A 19,179-nucleotide genomic window follows, 5' to 3' on the forward strand; every position below is an offset into this window, starting at 1 on the left:
CTGCATGAGTTTCACGTCACATGACCAAGGTCAAAGGTCATTTAGGGTCAATAACTTTGGCCGAATTGGGGATATCTGTTGAATTCCCATCATAACTTTGAAAGTTTATGGATCTGATTCATGAAACTTGGACATAATAGTAATCAAGCATCACTGAAAATTTTGTGCAAGTTTCAGGTCTCATGATTAAGGTCAAGGGTCATTTAGGGTCAATGAACTTTGGCCGAATCAGGGGTATCTGTTGAATTACCGTCATAACTTTGAAAGTTTATTGGTCTAGTTCATTAAACTTGGACATTAGAGTAATCAAGTATCACTGAACATCCTGTGCGCATTTCAGGTCACATGACCAAGGTCAAAGGTCAATGAACTTTGGCCGAATTGGGTGTATCTGTTGAATTACCATCATAACTTTGAAAGTTTATGGATCTGATTCATGAAACTTGTACCTAAGAGTAATCAAGTATCACTGAACATCCTGTTCAAGTTTCAGGTCACATGATCAAGGTCAAAGGTCATGTAAGGTCAATGAACTTTGGCCATGTTGGGGTTTTTTGTTGAATAACCATCATATCTCTGTAAGTTTATTGGTCTTGTTCATAAAAAGTTTTACATAAGAGTAACCATGTATCACTGAACATCTTGTGCGAGTTAGAGTAGTATTCAAAGTCAGCACTGCTGCTATATTGAATTGCGTGATGCAGGTGAGACGGCCAGAGGCATTCCACTTGTTCTTCTCTTCCTTCTTTGTCTTCTCTCTCTTCTATCTCTTTTTCTTTCCCATCTTCATTTTGTTCCTTTTTGTCTTCTTATCTGGGGGGCGTTTCATCAATATTTTCGTCCGATAAGTTGTCAGATCTGACAACTTTCCTGGATTCTGATTGGTTGAGAAGCACTGTTACTATAGTAACTGTCGGATAAAACAGGACTTGTCGGATAAAATGTCCGACAAGTCCTTTCATGAAACGCTCCCCAGATCTTCAGTATTCCTGTATTATTTTTATCATTATAACATATTTTGTTTTAATTCTCTTCCCTCTTATTTTATTTCCTCTTCTTTTTCTTCTTCTTCTTCTTCTTCTCCCCATCCTTCTTCTTCTTCATCTTCTTTTTCTTCCACTTTTTGCTAATATAATAAGTATAAAGCTTCATTTATTATTCTCCACACCTACGATATCTTATTTTATCCATTCTCCTTATAATCTGAAACCTCTCACAAACTAAAATATACCATCACTATTGTTTTTTTTTATAATCTGTCTTTACACTTAATGTCTTTTTAATATTGGTACAAGGTTTAACATTTCTGAGATATTGTTATTAAAGCATCTGTGTGATTCAAAAGAAAGACAAATCATTTCAAATAATCAAACAATATTTTCTCCTTGGCTCCATTCCAGTTACTTTATGATTTTTATGTGACCTGCCACACCCAAACCAACAATAAGTCGACCAAAATGGATATTGAGATTTTTCTTGAGCTTGAAAATTCATTTCCAAAACTTTTAAATGATATAAAATATGTTAAAATTGACCAACAATAACCATTATAAGTACTTGATTGAATGCAGAGGAAATTCAGCAAGAGCTTATTGAGGAGAAAACAAGGTTTGAAGTTCGGGTGTTTACTCAAGCATGAGATGTCCATACTAAATCTCATTGAAACTTCCAAGCAGTCTGAAAAAGTAGTGTCCAAGGAACTCTTGTATCTTTTCTTTTATTCTTCATGACTTCAAATTTTCACAGTATAAAGAAGAAGAATTGCTCTTTCAGATAAGCTGTTTTGTTAATTTTTTTATTTTGGAGACTAAATTAATATTTTAGCTATTGACAGAGAACCTTAACCTGGCGACTTATGAGTGGTTTTGGGGTGGTAGGTCACATATGTTGGCAACATCCCATTGGCCCTTAATCGTTGACCCTGTAACCTTTAACCTTTGACCCCCATGACCTTTATCAGTGGAGAGGGTGGTAATAAGAAGGACCTGATAGACACCGCTAAGGAGATCGTCAAGGTCGCTGCCTTGGTGACCCGCCTGACCCGCGAGATAGCCAACCAGTGCACCGATATCCGTATGCGAGTGGTAGGTACAGGCTGCCTAGAAAAAAATTGGACACGTCCTTGTTTCAGTACAAGGTGTTCAAAGACATGGATAGCATGTAGTGTCACTAACTTGCTCTTTCTGTTGACAAGAAATTATTACAAATCCCTTACGTGATTTTTTGTGACAATATATATGTGTGTGCTATTATGGAATATTATGATATGTATGTGTAGTGTGTCCGAATGAATTTCCGTGTTTCAAATTTCAAGCATATTTACTTCATATAAAAAAAGCATGCAAGAGCTGTATAATTGTATACAGTTATGTGCAGGAAGGATGCGGTAATCCTTGTACATGTATATTTATCTGAACCTAACGATGCCTGGCATTGCCCTTTTATATGCCTTGAGAAAAAAAAGCTCCATAATTATATGCGTACTGTTTGCATGAAAAAAAAGGCATATATTTTATCCCATGCACATTATCGCTAAAGTTTCTATGCACAATATCAGGCAAGCCCAAAGCTGGGGGAGTTGGGGAGTTCAGAACAATTCCCTGAAATATTCAAAAGCAAGAAAAAAATAAGGGAGGAAAAAAACAAGAGAAGGAAAGAGAAGGGTTTGAGCCCCTTTATGGAAAACCCTGGCTCCGGGCCTGTGTAGTTTGTTCTGCTTTAACTGTATGTGTAATCAGCTTACATGTATGTCCTAAGATAACTACTGATAATACTACAGATAATGCAACAACACTTTGAAAAGGCTGATTTTTTCGATTGACTTTTCCATCACTTGGTCAAGTTGAGTGAATCTCTCGGGTAAACATTCCTCGTATTACAAGGGGCCACAAATTGTATGACATCTGGAGAATAGTCCGAATTATTATTTCTTTTTTGAAAAATATTTCCTGAAAATGAATTTATTATTCATTTGGATGTTAAGCATGATTAGTAACATGAATAGTGGCCCACATACACTTACATGATGCACAAGTCATGTTTAGGAATGATGGTTTGCTCTAGTCTTGTCAACAGAGGGAGCCAGTTTGTTATTCAAATCATTGTTTGTTATTGGGACCCTGTTTCATAAAACCTGCTACAGCAAAAAAATGATTTCTGACAACCTGGCTCTCAACCAATCATGTGCCAAGATTTAAAGCTAATACCTGTCATGTCTACCTTACACCTGGAAGTATGAAAGATTTTTTTGATGGTAGGTTTGGTGAAATAGGGCCCCCCATCTCCTGGATTCTATCATAGTATAATCAATGATGATGCACTGCATAAGATCTGATTTGTCAACTTCTTTTTGGCAGTTCTAGAAAATCAAATAGAAATGGAGTTCAATGGAATATTTTTAAGATGGTAGTCATGGTAAATACGACATATACATGTATATGAATTTATTGATTGATTTTATTTTATTTTCTTTTTTCTTTTTCTTTTTTGGGGGTGGGGGTGGGCTTTGCTCTCTAAATTTCTGAATAAAGCTGAATCCAAAATTCCCATTTCTTTACAGAGAGGCAGGTCATTGTATCTTTTGCAGTTCATTTCATTGATTGCACTATGCACCGTGTCCATACAAAACCAAAGGAAATCCAAGGACTAACCCCAAACTTTGCAAAGATAATCTGATTGTTAGCTTTGTTTCCATCCCCTTATCTAGCGGTGAGAAAACGTCAAAGAAAGAATTAATCGAGATCGCTAAGAAGATCGCTCTGGCGTCGCAGGAAGTCGTCAGGCTTGCCGGAGAAATCGCAGCTCAGTGTACTGATAAACGCATGAAAAACGTGAGCATGTAACCCATTTCATGGTGGTCCCATTCAGTCTCTTTCTTGTCTTGTTTTGCTTGTTCCATGCCTCTTGTTTTGCATATGTATTAGTCATTTCTTTAATCTGTTTTGTTTGTCCTTTTCCTTTGAGCTCTGTTGTTTGGTCTGCTCAACCCAACTCGATATATGGGTGAAAGATATGGGGGAAACTAGGTGAATGTTAAATTATGATAATTAAAATATGTGATGACCAGTTGAGAGTCACTGAATTAAAAAACATAAAAGTCGTAATGTAGTGATAAACAAAGTTTATCACTTAAAACTTAAGAAAAAACAGACCATTTGACATAATTTCTAAGATGTTTCGACTAGCTTTCTTGGAAATTTTAAGTTGGTGAAATTGGCCGGAATTCACAAAAGTAATTTTGAAAACAATTGGTTGAACCTGCGTTTATTAAAAAATGTCCAATACTGATGCATGCTTGTGTCACAGGTGCCAAATTGATGCCTGATGCCATAGTAACGCATGCTGTTTTATTTATGAGTCCACTGACTTGAAGAGTGGACTCGTGAATTCAAAGCATTATGATCAAGGATTTATTTTAGTTAAACATCCTTGATATTTTCCATGGAAAAATTTTATTGCCCTTAGTTTTCTCAAACTTTTTTCTATTCAGAAAATAATCTTTCATTGCGTTGTTTCACTATTCAAAGGAGAAAAAAAAGTGATTGGATTGTCACATAATTGTTTTCAAACTATTCTAGCCACGCAGGCCACAGGACCAGTTCATTATTGTTTTATGCTTTTCCACCCCCAATTCTAATGTAGGGATATTGTGCATTATGTTATCTATTCTGTTCTGTTGTATCTCGGTTTAGCATATTTCTTTTTCTAAATCTTTCGCTTCCATTTTGTTATTTCTGTTGTAACTTTCCTCCAACTTTTGAAAGAAAAAAAAATCAGAATCTTCTCACTTCACCATGTCTTTTAGTAACTTCACAATTGATAACAGCACAGATCTTCTCTGTACTTTTTTATTTTTTAAAATGAAATTCACATGCATGCCACACAAAAATGCATGCATGGGACTACGTACAAATCTTCAGCCCAAAACATTCACCATAGGGTTTATTTAATATGAATATTTAGAATATTAGGGCATCTGAAACTTTGGATATCTTTTTAATATGATATTCTTTCTAAAAAGAAGAACATGCACATAAATGGAATTATCACAGAGTGCTTTATTGTTTTTTTTCTTCAATATTTCAATAATGAAAGCAGTTCTGTGAATAGTCTTTTTTTATGTATGGTACTATCGTTATGTGTCTTCATTTTGTGCACTGAATTGCATGTTTGGTTTAATTTAACAAGAATGCACTTGTGTTCCCCGCTCCTGTTCATGTAAATGTGCACGAGAGCATGCATGTAAAGTCTTCCAAAAGTCAAAACATGCACAATTAGCATTTTTGTTTTTTAATACGTGAATGAAAATACGATAAATGAAAGCAAACTAATGCTATTTTGCTTTTGATGTACAGGTGTATGCTTTTTATTCTGATGACACATTTTTTTCTTCAAAAGAGATTTGTTTGAGGCATATTGTTGTCTTTATGTAGCCTTATAATGATTATCTTTGTGCATAAATGATTATAATACCCATAATATCAATTTGGTTGTATTAATTGCAGTTATCAGTTTTGGAATTGATTTTTATCCTGATAATGATATGATATTACAGGTGATTTTTCTTTTTTAGTGTCTCCCAAAGTAAAGGAAATTATAAAATATAGTATTGCAAGGTTTGATTAGTTACTGTATTTTCTTATTTTGGACAATAGTACTTCCAAATGCACAAATTACTTTTCAAATTAATGATGACTTTTTCTCACAAACATAGGAAGTCTTTGCCAGCCTCACACATGGGGCTTTTTTTGTTAATGTGTCTGTTTTTTTTTCTTGGACATAATTGTGCATGCTGCATTACTTTTTCTTTGTATTTATTTCATTTATTTCACATTAAAAACCATACAGAATATTACAAAAGAAAGAAGAAAATTTTCCATGTACATATAAAATAGATAAACATACAACATACAACAAAATTGAAATGCAATTGAAATACTTACTTTGGCTTTTCGCATTATTATAATGCCAAGATACAACAGCCTACTGAAACTAACACTTTTCATGATATTTACCAAAATGGAAAAAATACCATAATTCAAGTTGAGGGATGTTTAGCCTTTTTTGAATAGAAAGCTAATTTTTCTTCTTTGATTCATCAAAACATTTCTGTAGACTCTTTTATTAATCATCTTTCGATTTATAAACTTGACATCCCCTTGCTTCTTTAGAGCGAGGGGCCAGTATTCTGAAGTCGGGTTTAACTTAAACTCAGGTTTAAAGTTGTGGTTTAAGTATGGGAAGCCAAAAGTGTCAAAATCTTTATTAAATTGTAAGTTTCTTATGTTTACTGTGCTCTTCCCTGATGCATCGATGGTGAAGACAATCATCTATATATACCTTCTAGACAATTATGAATGATATGAGAGCCAAATGAGCTGAAATATGATATCTCTATTGTTAGTGATATATGTAACAATTGGCTGTCCATACTTAAACCACAACTTTAAACCTGAGTATGAGTTAAACCTGACTTTAGAATACAGGCCAGGGTATCTGCGTTTAGTATTATGACCAAAACATGGTAGCGATACAATATTCAGAACTTTAATATTGAGCCATGGATCATTAGAAGGTGCAATCAAAATTGCTATAGGCTGAAATCACAAGTCTGCATCAAACCTTGTAAAAATAGTCACAACTTCATCACAAAAAACTGATGTATGTTTTGATTAATCCAGGAAAAAGTCAAATCCCTTCTTTAAGAAAAAATAAATCTATTTATGGACGGAGAATAGTTTCACATTCTATGTGGGACACTTCTTCAGCTCGTCTGATTTTGCATTTTCTTTTTGGGAAAAAAGAACATCCAATGTGCAAATTACTTCGAAAGAAGCATCCGGGAACGGGCGGGAAACTGTTCTCCGCTTCTCAAAAGAAAGTACAGATGAAGAGATTTATTTTCTTTTGGGAATTTAATTTCATCATGACCATTGATTGTATGTTTTTTGTAATCTGTAATCATAAACATTTTATCAACTCATATTGTCTATTAGAATATTAGGTCAGGCATTGTATCACATTATTGACTTATCATATTTTGTAAATGCTGGAAATCATAACACAAAGTTCTTGAAATCCAGAATTTTTTGTTTAGATATTTGTGCAATGTTAGATATTTGCCATGTCTGAGTGATGATTCATTTCTAGTTACATTGTGATTTGCTTATTTCTTAGTTGAATACAGTTTTTAAGGCCTGGTCACACCTCCCGAGCGTTGTTAGAGCGGAGAGAAAAAATCATCACCACTCGCTACCGTTTACCATTTTCGATTTCGATTGTTTTTATTTTGTTTTCGATTTTTTCCCCAATTTTGTGAGCGAAATTCGACCCTCCTTCACTTCCGCTCCACGACCGCTCCAACAATGCTCGGACCAGGCCTTTACATATATGTGTGATTGATGATATAATGCTATTTATACTGCATGGTCATAAGTAGAATCAGGGGCACGTTACACAAAGATTTGCAATCAAACACTAGTATAAAACATTAATGACTGGTTGAAAGTGATGATGCTAGACACCATCCCCACTCAACAATGACCGTTTCAATTTTGCGATTGATTGTAAACCTTTGTGCAACGAGGCGCATTTGTTTAGTTGCATCTTAGTAGTAAGTGTATGAACTTAGACTTGTATCCCCATAATGTTTGTTCAACTTAGACTTGTGTGACAGACTTTTCGTGTGTAACCGTCTATCGTGAGTGTGGACTAATTCATACATCAGTACTGCTTAGCTGCGACTCCAGCCAGAAAGGACGCCATCGACGGGAGAGATGTCTGTCAACCTTGTGGGCTCCATATCATAAACAAATGCACAGTGTACTATCAGCCAATGAGACTGAAGCATTCCAGTAGCTTTAAACTGTCTTTGCAATTTTTTTATTATAACAAGCTTTATGAAACAGGCCCCTGAAGAAGCAAATGAGATATTGATCATGGTTGTCTTATGGGTAAACCTTATACATATATCACAGAGCAATGGTCAATAAGAGGTGACCTTGTATATAAGACAGATTTACTGGCATAAGAAAGTGGTTGATAAGATTTGACTTAGGCGATGTCATCACATATGCAAATTTTGACTTGCATAAGTCAAATTTACTGGCATAAGAAAGTGGTTGACAAGATTAAACTTATGCAATGTCATCACATATGCAAATTTTGACTTGCATAAGTCAAATTTACTGGCATAAGAAAGTGGTAGACAAGATTAAACTTATGCAATGTCATCACATATGCAAATTGTGACCTTCCACCCCAAATGCAACAAGAAGTCACCCAAAATGAGTCAGAGCAAAGCTCAAGTCACATTTGCATTGATCTAAAAGATTCCAAGGGTCTCATTTCCATCCATCAGATATGATTGCATCAGAATAAATATTGAAAGATATGGGATCAGTCATGCATTAGAGGTAAATGCTATTTTTGGTAACGATATCAAAGTGAGTTTGCACAGAATCCAATGAAATGACCACCAAAGTGTCTGTTTGTATGAATAAAATGCACGTGCCAAAGGATTCTGGAAAAAAATTTGTAATTGCTGAGAAATCAGCAAATAAGCACAGGATTCGGGTAGAGCGTCGGGCCCGATGCTCTAAGCAATAATTATACGTTGTCCCACGTGCGCTTATCTGTGTTGGGGATCTTTGGTGTGAACATTTTTCAGCGTAGATTTCAAGATTTCACAAAGTTCAGTTAATGTAACTGTACCAGATCTAGATCCTCTATGATATACTGACAATTAAGCCTTGTTTTACAGACTTTCTCATGCAATCAGTGTTTACTGCAACTACTGGAATTTCTCTTTAACATAGGCTTGACATGATAGAAATGAGCATTTGTCAAAACATTGGACAAGTCAAGTCTGCTTGGATGAGATGGGCATCGGCCAAATTGGCAAAAAATATTGCATTTACAGTTTGAGATGCTGTAGATATTAATAAAAGTCCAATTGGCATATATGTGAAAATATAAGTCAAATATATATAAACGAAAATATGCATTTTATGAAACATTGCATAAGTTGACTGTTGTCGCAAAACCCTTTTTCTTATTTTAAGAAGGGTAAATCCTATCAACTTGAACCCTTTTCTTGATTTTGTCATGACATGATATGCCGGAACACAACTGAAAATAATACCTAATTTTGTTGTAAAAATGATAGAAAATGGTTTAGTCAAACTGAACTAAAATGCATTCAGCATACCAATGTACTAAGAATTGATGTATAGTATTGAAGTGAAGTATATTCATGGTTTAGCGCATAAGAAAGGATCATCAGTCGTTCTTAAAGTCGCACTTAACTTATGAACAGCTTTATGAAACAGACCCCAGTGATAGTAAAAAAGGTGATAATGCACAGAATTTTTGTACATAGGGGATGTTTCATAAACCTGTTCTTGACTTAACATGCGAATGGAGTATGGAAGGCTAGCTGCATTTTTAAATCACTTTGAATTGAAATTTCAATTGGCTCAAATTCAATGTGCATGGTTCTTTCAATTGTAATGTAGGGGAGATCGAGGCTAGTTGGAACGCGGGGTAAGTAGAAACAATGTAATTTTCATTAACGCTTGTAAAATGAATATATGCAATACTGCCCTCAATCATTGCTCTAAATAATACAATAGTGTTGTATTATTAATAGCAAATTATTTTACAGGCGTTAAAGAAAATTACACTGTATCAACTTACCCTGCGTTCCAACTAACCCCGATCTCCATAAGTCCCTTCAAAAAAATTGTTTTCCATAATGGGTTGTTACTTGATTTACCATCATTGCATATAGTCTTCTGCCTACTCAGCCTAGGTACATGGAAATTTTTCTGGTGTAATACGGGACTGGCTTGATATGACCATTGGGTTAATTTCTCAGAAAAAATGTCTGGACTTATATTCTAGCACTTCATACTCCATTGGTCTGTAAATCATGCACAATGTTGCAAACATCTAGAGGAAAGAATACCCTGATGCATATTTTGCATGAATGCATTTTGCAAAGCTGTATGATTCCCATGCCAACCACCGACTGTAGGGGCCATGGACCCTCCTAAAAATAATTTTACGGCCAAGAAAAATAAAAGAGGGAGAAAAAAATAAACGGATAGGAAAACAAGGTGAAATCAGATATTGTTTTGTTTCTGAATATTATGTCAAAAACTATCACAATATTTTGATACAATATACGGGTCGGGAAATATTTACGCTTGGTGGATTTTATTCCAGTTTTCATAAAGATTACCTTGAATAATAAAAAAAACATACAAGAAATAAATGCATGAAATATTATTTTAATGCAAACTTTTTAGAACCAGGATCTACATCTAGACTTGGATGGAGTTTTTATGAAGATTACATTGTATAACAAAATGGGAAAGAAATGTATACACAGGAAGTTAATATTTGTATTATTTTTTTTTGGACAATCTTTATGGAAAACATCTACATTTGGTTGGATTTTATTTAAGTTTTCTTGCCATTTTCTCTGTAGAACCTTCTTCAAGTTTGTGAGCGGATCCCTACCATCAGTACTCAGCTCAAGATCTTATCAACAGTCAAGGCTGTCATGCTTGGATCACAAGGTAAGAGGTCAAAGGTCAACCCTTAGGTTACACTTCGTAATTCCAAAGGTTCTTTATTCCGAAGGTTCGTAATTCCGAAACACGTAAATTGCCTGTACCTCGATGTTCGTTAATCCGAAAAACGTAAAAGGGTTTGTTAATCTGAACATTTGTGGCGTTATTCCGAAGGTTTGATAATCTGAAAACGAAGTAAGGTTCTATGTTCCCAAGGTTCGTTAGTCCGAAACAAAATAAGGTTCGTTCATCATTTAGTTTTCGGACTAACGAACCCTCGGAATTACGAACCTCACTTCATTTTCGGACTAACAAACCTCATTTCGTTTTCGGACTAACGAACCTTCGGAATTACAAATCTTCGGAATAATGACGCTTCGGAATTACGAATGTATGTGCAGCCCTTATTACATCTGGGTCCCATCTTACAACAGTTGCGATTGAGCTGATCAACCACAACAATGGAAAGCTGACAACAGCATGTAAAATGCATGTTCAACATATTTTCTAGATATACTCTGTATATTCATACAGTTGTCCTTTTCTTGAATAGATTCAGTGTGCTTCTTTGTTTATTTTGCAAGTTTCATTGTAGAATGAATTATAACATTGATGGACTTCCATACAGTTCAGGTTGATTGGATAAATCTTTGTAAGATGGGGCCCAAGAGAACTTCCACAGATCTCGCAGAATAGCCTTTTCTTCTTGAACTGGCACGATTATTTTGCTTCCCCCCTACCATTAAAGAAACTGGAAAGTCTTTGAGTGAACTGAGCATGCTTGCACAGGATAGAACAGAATGGAGAAAGGTTGTCTTTGTGGTCACTAGAAGTTGAGAATGACTCAATGGTATTTAGAAATAACACCTCATCCTGGTTGATGGAGGCATTATGTTTTCAGTTCGACTTTTTTGTTCTTGCACCTGAAGAACCATTATATTAGATGGATCATTGGCAATACTCAGAACCTGATGATACTGAGTGTGTTGATGTTGATGGTTTAGTTCTTAAAATTGAATGCCAGTACAAAAATACAGATTTAGTATCCATATTCCATCCAAAATCTCGGCTCTCACGTCAAAAGTAGTGTTCAGAATTTATCCCAACTGCAAGGGGGATTAGTAAGTTTTTATGCAACTGCAATTCATTCTTCTATAATGTATAGTACTATGAATCATGATTTTTTTTTATGTGTTTCATTTGAATACTTGAACATATGTATATTTGTTCTGGTCCCTTAGAATCAGAGGAGGACATGGAAGCCACAGAGATGCTGGTCGGCAACGCCCAAAACCTGATGAAAGCCGTCAAGGAAACGGTCAGAGCTGCCAAAGCCGCCTCCATCAAGATCAGAACGGATGCAGGCTACAAGATGAGATGGGTCCGCCAAAGACCATGGTACCAGTAGGTCCACCCAAGAAGATGCCACTGCTTTGATGTTCTGTAAGGCACTTATGCCGACCCTTCAGAAATTGAATTCGCCCTAGTCGAAGCCATATTCATTTTAAATGCATCTCCTTAGCAAAATTTCTCGGAAGATAAGATGGGTCCGCTAAAGACCTTGGTACCAGTAGGTCCACCCAAGAAGATGCCACTGCTTTGATGTTCTGTAAGGCACCTTGTCTTGACCTTTCATGATTTGAATTCGCCCAAGTCAAAGCCATATTCCTTTTAATTGCGTCTCCTTAGTAAAATTTCTCCGAAGATAGGTTTGTCAACGATTTTGGTACCAGTAGGTTTATCCAAGAAGATGCCACTGCTTTAATGTTCTGAAAGATACCGTATGTTGACATTTCCTTAAATTGATTATGCCCAAGTCCAAGCTTTTTTTCAGACCAGAATATATAGAATCTTGTGTGATATCCCACTCCTAAGTCAGAGTTCCTGTAAGATGAGATGGGTTCGCGAAGCTCTTTGATACTGGTATGTTCTTCCAAGAAAATGCCACTGCTTTAATGTGCTGTAAGGCACCATAGGTCCATGTACCTTGCCAAAAGTCCATGCCACGTCTTTTATCAGGCATCCTGCTCTGAAGGAAGAATGCATCTTTTCAGAGTGGCTTTCTTTCATTCTCCATTGTGTTTTCTATGATAAAGTGTGAGAATTGGTACTGAAAGCGTGCTTGTAGGATTCCAGCACAAAAGACACGGCTCCGACTTTTTACAAGGTATGTTAATGTTCTGTGAGGCATCTTGCATCTATCTACCTTCCATAGATTGAATCTGCCAAAGTCGAAGCCATTTTCAGACCTGCTTATGTAAAATCTTGTGAGATATCCCACTCCTAAGTCATATTCCTCAGTGGATGAGATGGTTAGAAGATCTTCAAAGACCTGGGATGTGTGTCATGAAAGTTGTCAGTGCCGACAATATCAGTGGAATCCTTGGTTTTGATCAGCCGAGAGGCACTGGCCTCTGACTGTTACTATAGTAATTGTTGCAGGAAGTCATCTTGTCAGTGATGATAACTTTCGTGAAACGGTCCCAAGGTACAATTAGGCTCTTCCAAGAGGAAGCCATAGCTGCAAATCTCACAGTGCCGATGGCAGCGTTAGTTGCCCAAGACACTTTAAATTTTTGTATCAAGCATTACCTTACTTAGAGATCGATCTGGGAACCATTACGGAAAGAGTTGCAATCAGACGCAAACCTAAGTATCCAGCGCAAGTCTTAACCCTAGTAAGATGGAGGGGGGGGGGGCTGATTCGGTCAAAATTGCTCAATACGTGTGTACAAATCCAATGCAAATAGTGTTTTTAGCCAAAGTTCATGAATGTATCATTACTTTTTTTTCCTTTTTCTGATTTACTTTCATAATTTGAGTGATGAAAAGGATGGCTGATAAAAACAAGATATTTTATACATATACATATATTTTCATTGCAGCACTTGAACAAATCATCTATTGGCTAGGGTATGGATTCTATATGCCTGTACAGTTTGCATTTGGTATATGTTACTTTTTATTCTGTTTCGCATTATAAAAAATACATTTACAAGAGAGTTCTAGGCAGATATTTATTCATTAGTTGCCCACACAATTTCAGAATCATACAGATGTGCTTTGTACATCGGGGAACAAATTGTGTGAACGTATTTATCCATTTTTTTACATTTTGTACTTATATGTGTTGTTTTTGTCAATGAAAAATAAGTGCTCTCTTATGGCGTGTTTAGACATAGCGCAACAACGTTCAGCAGCATTTTTGACATACCCCCTGACTCATGCCGATCAATGCCCATTACAGAATTACAACTCTAAAATGTGGGGGCATCGTGGTGTAGTGGTTCTGACACTTGCCTCTCGATCAGAGGCTCGTGGGTTTGATTCCCAGCCATGGCATGTTTTCATTCACCAAGAGATTTACCCACATTTTGCTATGAAGCCTGAAAAGCCTGGAAAGATGCCAGGGCTTTAATTCAGGCAAAAATGTAAAGACTGGCATCTCTCTGTAAAAATACATGTATGAATATGTCATGTGCCATGCTTCAAATGGATCTGTTTACATTAGTATATCCTTCAGGTGATGGGATATTATGTTTTCTTATAAAGCAAGTGTGGACGGTGTTCAATAGTCTTCCGTGTATAGATTCTTTTTTCTTTGTTTTTTTTATGGTTAATGGTATATAACTTGTGTATGTGTTGAATGAGTTATGTAATATTTTGCTTTCTTTGTTCTTATAGGAAGTGGTTTGTAACATGTGTATGTTTTGAATTTGGAGTAACATAATATTTTGTATTTTCTTGCTAAATTGTAACAAAATATTGAGAATAGATTGGTGCTTTCTGTAAGTCTGAATTGATGTTGGACAGCAATGAATTATGGGTAAATGATTCAATTAGTAAAATTAGGACTTTTGTATTACAGTGGTATGTAGGAAATAAGTTGGTAAGTAAGTGGTAAAGATAATGATGCAAGGTTTAGTAATAATGTGAATTATAGTTATATGATTATATCTTGGGTATGATGATAATGATATCGGTGATCAGGATTATTAACTTGTGAAAGCAAGATTATATTTAGAAGGCTGAGTTTGAGTATACTGCCCATTGAGAAATCTGATAGATTATTAGTCATTGAAATTCATTATGATTGTCATGCACAGCATTCTTTTTTTTATTAACTTTTGAATGGATAATACTCATGAAATTTGAAAATAAGTGTTTGTTCGATAAAGAAGAAAAGGCGGATTTCAAAGACATTTTTCTCAGCGCTTTGTATCCTCTGGAAAAAGCGCTATATAAATCCAATTATTATTATTATTAAGATGCATGTATCATGCAAATGTTTTGTCGTAAAATCAATATACTTTTTTATTTAAATATCAAACCATGTTTTCAGACAATCATTTTGTTTGTCTAATATTTTGTAGAAACGTTTGTAGCTTCACGAGGAGAGAGAAACAAATATATATTTTCTTATTGATTATACATGACAACTTTAGAAGAGTTGTGCCTGTTGGATTTATTTCTTAAACTTTTCTTTTTTATGTAGTGAAATTCTTAAGCGGTAGATGAGCTTTGGTGGTTTCTTTTTCAAACATTGTTTTTCTGTACCCGTGTGATTATATTGTGATTAAGAATGCATGTATATGTCCAAATTATTTAATGATAGAGTATAGTGTGCAGTATTTATTTAGCTTCAAAAAGATATATTTAATATAATTAGATGGATGAAATCCAGGTCAGCTCTCGCACATGGCTACAATTGTAGCTCAACTAAAACTGCTATTTAAAGTATATTCAACAAATTTGTTACAAACTATTCTGCCTTGCATGAATGCTTAGAAATATGTTAAGTCAATCTCCTATTTAGAGTATGAGATATATATATTCTATCTACTAGTATTTTCTTTTGTATTGGGTAAGGTTTTTCATAGACCTACAGTTGAGGCCAGAAGTTTACATACACCCAGGAAATTCAAAGAAAAGCTGACATTTGTCAAACGTCATAGAATTTACTGTATCTTATAAAATATTTGTGCTATCATGACAAATTTGATATCAAATTAATGAGTATGTCATGCCCCTTCATCACATTGCTTTGTCACCTGGAGCTGAAGCATATTCATGTGAATTAAACCCCAAAATCTTCATATTTTAGACGAATTAAAAACAAATATTTGACAAAAACATTTCATATTTGTGCTAGTTACTTCTCAAAACAAACATTTCAGATTACACATTTTTGTTCAGTGGTGACATATCATGATAGAAAATGTAATATAAATCATAGATTTGACATTTATATATTTTTATGAAACGATGTTTGAAAATATAAAAACTAACAATAGAATACAATGGCATTAATATTACTTTTTTTCTTCAAAGAAAATTCCACCTGAAATATACTTTGATCTCAACAGTATTCCAATCATGTGGAAGAGCTCAATATGCTCTTTCACTTGATACCAAATTCTTCATGGTAGTATTTATATTTCTGAAGATATAGTAAATTTAACGATGTTTGACAAGTGAACGAATTTCACTGAATTCCATGGGTTATGTAAACTTTCGGCCTCAACTGTATATCCTGCAAAGGTAGATCCTGTTTTTATACATCTCTAAAACCTGTACATGCTTGTTTTAAGCTGGTAACAATTATATACCTATAGCAGACAATATCTGAGTTTATAGAAAAAGAGCAATAAAAAGGAGGTACATATTTGTACTAAGTGTGAACAAGCAGTGTATTTTAACAGTAGGAATGTAATAATATGCACATATTACGCTTTGCCAATGTGGCTTTTGATTTTTTTTCTTTTGTTTCGAAGAACCATTCGGCATTGACTAATTTGAGTATGCAATTAATTGAAAGTGATAATTCTTGTCATATTCAACAAATAAACTCTCAAGTCCTTTCATACGTTGAGCCTATCGAATCTGATTCTGTTATGCCGCTTATTTCTTTAAAGGGTGAGTGAACTGTGTGTGGTCTCTAATTGACTCTGTGTTATAAATATATAGTCTTAAAATATACATTTTCAGGTATCTAATAATACTACAGAGAATAGATCGACCTATAATTGCATTTGTATTGAGAAACTAAAATGTTTTGAAAGGAAAAGTAATTGTTTTGGTCCTTGATAACATAATTATTGCGGTATAAATGTATTGAATGGAGTGGTTAATCTGCATGTTGTAATTCAAGTGGGTCTATATTACTAGACTACACTAGCATTATGGGTCAGGAAATTGGCCAGGTGTGAGTAGTTGAGGACTCGAGATGGCGCTATTGGTTCATAACTGCTTCAAAACATATAGGTTAAAGTGTTATTAGAGTGAGAGATACAGAATATCCAATCGATTATGCCGATGATTAGTGAATTTTTTATGAACCAAATTTTCATTTGACAAGGTTAAAAATCATATGGGACGAAGCCGAAATTAGACCATTTTGGCACAAGGCTTAATGAAATCTATAACAAATGTTTGATATTCTGATATGCTAAACATGGTTGAGATTAACAAGGGTTACCTTAGACCACACATTTATGGAGTGCTAGTTGTCAACATATTCATCACGTGGCAATAATTATTATCCTATTGCACGTATTTGTCAAATCATTGAGTTATGAATGGAAAGGAAAATAGAAAAAAAATATAATGAATATTAATTGGTACATTTACATTATAACAACCATAGATATGGAAGACGCCCGGAGGGGCCACTTACATTGACGAGTGGATACCATGCGCGACCAAAAAAACACGTAAAAAGGATGTCTTTTTCACGATAGGGCACGTTACGTACGTAACGTGATAAGGGTGTCAAAAACACAAAAATAATGAAAAAAGGGTATCTATTTCGCTAGGAAAATTACGTGTTTAGGGTCGAATTTGCGGGGATGATAAAACAAAATTCAAATGTTTTATAAAGGATGTCCTTTTTGCCCCAACACTTCGTGTTTAGAGTCCCATTTGCGCGAGGTGTAGAAGGGGTCGTACTAAACCAAATAAGGTAAAGCCGACGACCGAAGGACCCGTAACAATAAAACATTCCTGTACTTGTTTAGGGGTTCATTTCAGGGAATATTTGCCAAGAGTATATCGTTTTGTTTCCAATACTTGTTAAGGGTAGGGTTTCACACGCCAATACTTGTTAAGGGGTGCATTTTCAGAATATGGAAATTACGTGTTTAGGGTGCTTTTCGAGACCCCATGGTCGCGCATGGTATCCACTTGTGAATGGAAGTGGCCCCCCCGGGGGAAGACGTAATATGGCGACAGCATTCCATAGAAATGTGGTTTAAATGTCTAGTTTTGAAGAAGAGTTTTTTTTAAGAGAGATGCGAAATAAATGAATTTGAAAACCTAGGTTTTAATTTTCAGAATACCACCCAATGAGTATAAGACCAAGTGAGTCTTTAAAGGGGAAGTTCACCCTGACAAAAAGTTTATTGTAAAAATAGCAGAAAAAATAATAAAAAATTCATCAAATAATTAAAAAGTTATTAGAATTTCAATTATTTGATTTGTGACGTCATATGCGAGCAGCATTCCTACATAGCGAATGGTAAAATATCAATGAAATGTCATTTTCTCAGAAAATTGAAAATGGTTTCACTGTAACTTTTGTATATCAATAGACAAATCATTTCATACCCGATCATGAAAAGAAAACAAAATTAAGTCATCAGGAACCATACAAAATTTGAAATTCATACATTTTATATTACATAACACATGGGGCAGCTGCTCGTTTATGACGTCACAAATCCAAAATTTTGAACTCTAATAACTTTCTTACTCTTTAACGGATTTTCCTCAAACCTTCACCAATTTTTTTTACTATTTTTTCTGCTATTTTCACAACAAAGTTTTTTTTCAGGGTGAACTTCCCCTTTAAAGTGACCTTCCATCTACAAATCATGGGGATATCAAGGCTAATCTAAGAACAGAGAAGGGACTCAAGCCTTTCACTCGGCTGCATGCCTGCGGGTGTTATGTAATAGACGCTGGCATGTCTGGGAGGTCTATCTTTGGAGAGCAATGGTAGCCTAACCAACCAGAAGTTAACTGCGTGTTTTCATTTTGAAATGTCTAACTCCACAGAGGTTATTTATTTTGGTCTAGCAATCAAGAGACCTGCTATGAGTCTAGGAATGGGGATCATTGTTGAAAGCTCCAACTGTAACGACCCAAAGTAAATAACCATCACGAGTACGGTCAAGTTCGTGCTGTCCTAACTTTGATCGCATTAGTCCGATGGGCGCTCATGACCGACGAATATTAAATATGCAAGTCAATTGGCCTTGCGCAAATTTCGTATTGATTCAATTCGCCCATGATTTGTCAATTGCCGGGCGCTTTAAGTGTGACTGTTGGACAGAGGGAGAGAGAGTGGGGATACTGAGATGGAAATAATGGTGGGGAATCCGTCCCCTCCAAATTTTTTTTTTTTTTCTAAATGAAAAAAAAAATCTGTTAAAGAATTTCAGGGAGGAGGGGGTGGGGCAATTTTCAGTGTGGTATGCTTGTTGTGGATTTTTCTCTTTTTATTCAAATCAACTTTTTGTTGGAGCGGACTTGTCCTTTAAGTTAAAGTGATTGGTTAACATTGGTTTGACTTTTAAAAATCTGAGCTAGGTCACACTTGTCA

General features: G+C 35.2%; 1 protein-coding gene across 4 annotated transcripts in view; it reads left to right on the forward strand.

Annotated features, from left to right (window-relative positions):
• Positions 1–13,291, forward strand: part of LOC121417289 (vinculin-like) — a 76,270-nt gene extending 62,979 nt beyond the window's left edge. The window contains exons 24-26 of one of the 4 annotated variants that reach the window (XM_041610938.1): positions 1,961–2,084; positions 10,493–10,583; positions 11,819–13,291. In XM_041610938.1, the coding sequence (XP_041466872.1) occupies positions 1,961–2,084; positions 10,493–10,583; positions 11,819–11,985 (382 nt within the window). In that variant the 3' untranslated portion in view covers positions 11,986–13,291. Of the gene's footprint in view, positions 1–1,960; positions 2,085–3,706; positions 3,831–10,492; positions 10,584–11,818 lie in introns of all 4 variants that reach the window. The other 3 variants (XM_041610936.1, XM_041610935.1, XM_041610937.1) reach the window with 3 other exon arrangements.
• Positions 13,292–19,179: the final 5,888 nt, after the last annotated feature.

This window comes from Lytechinus variegatus, chromosome 6 (assembly GCF_018143015.1).
Source record: "Lytechinus variegatus isolate NC3 chromosome 6, Lvar_3.0, whole genome shotgun sequence".
In the NCBI taxonomy this organism is placed as follows: Eukaryota; Metazoa; Echinodermata; class Echinoidea; order Temnopleuroida; family Toxopneustidae; genus Lytechinus; species Lytechinus variegatus.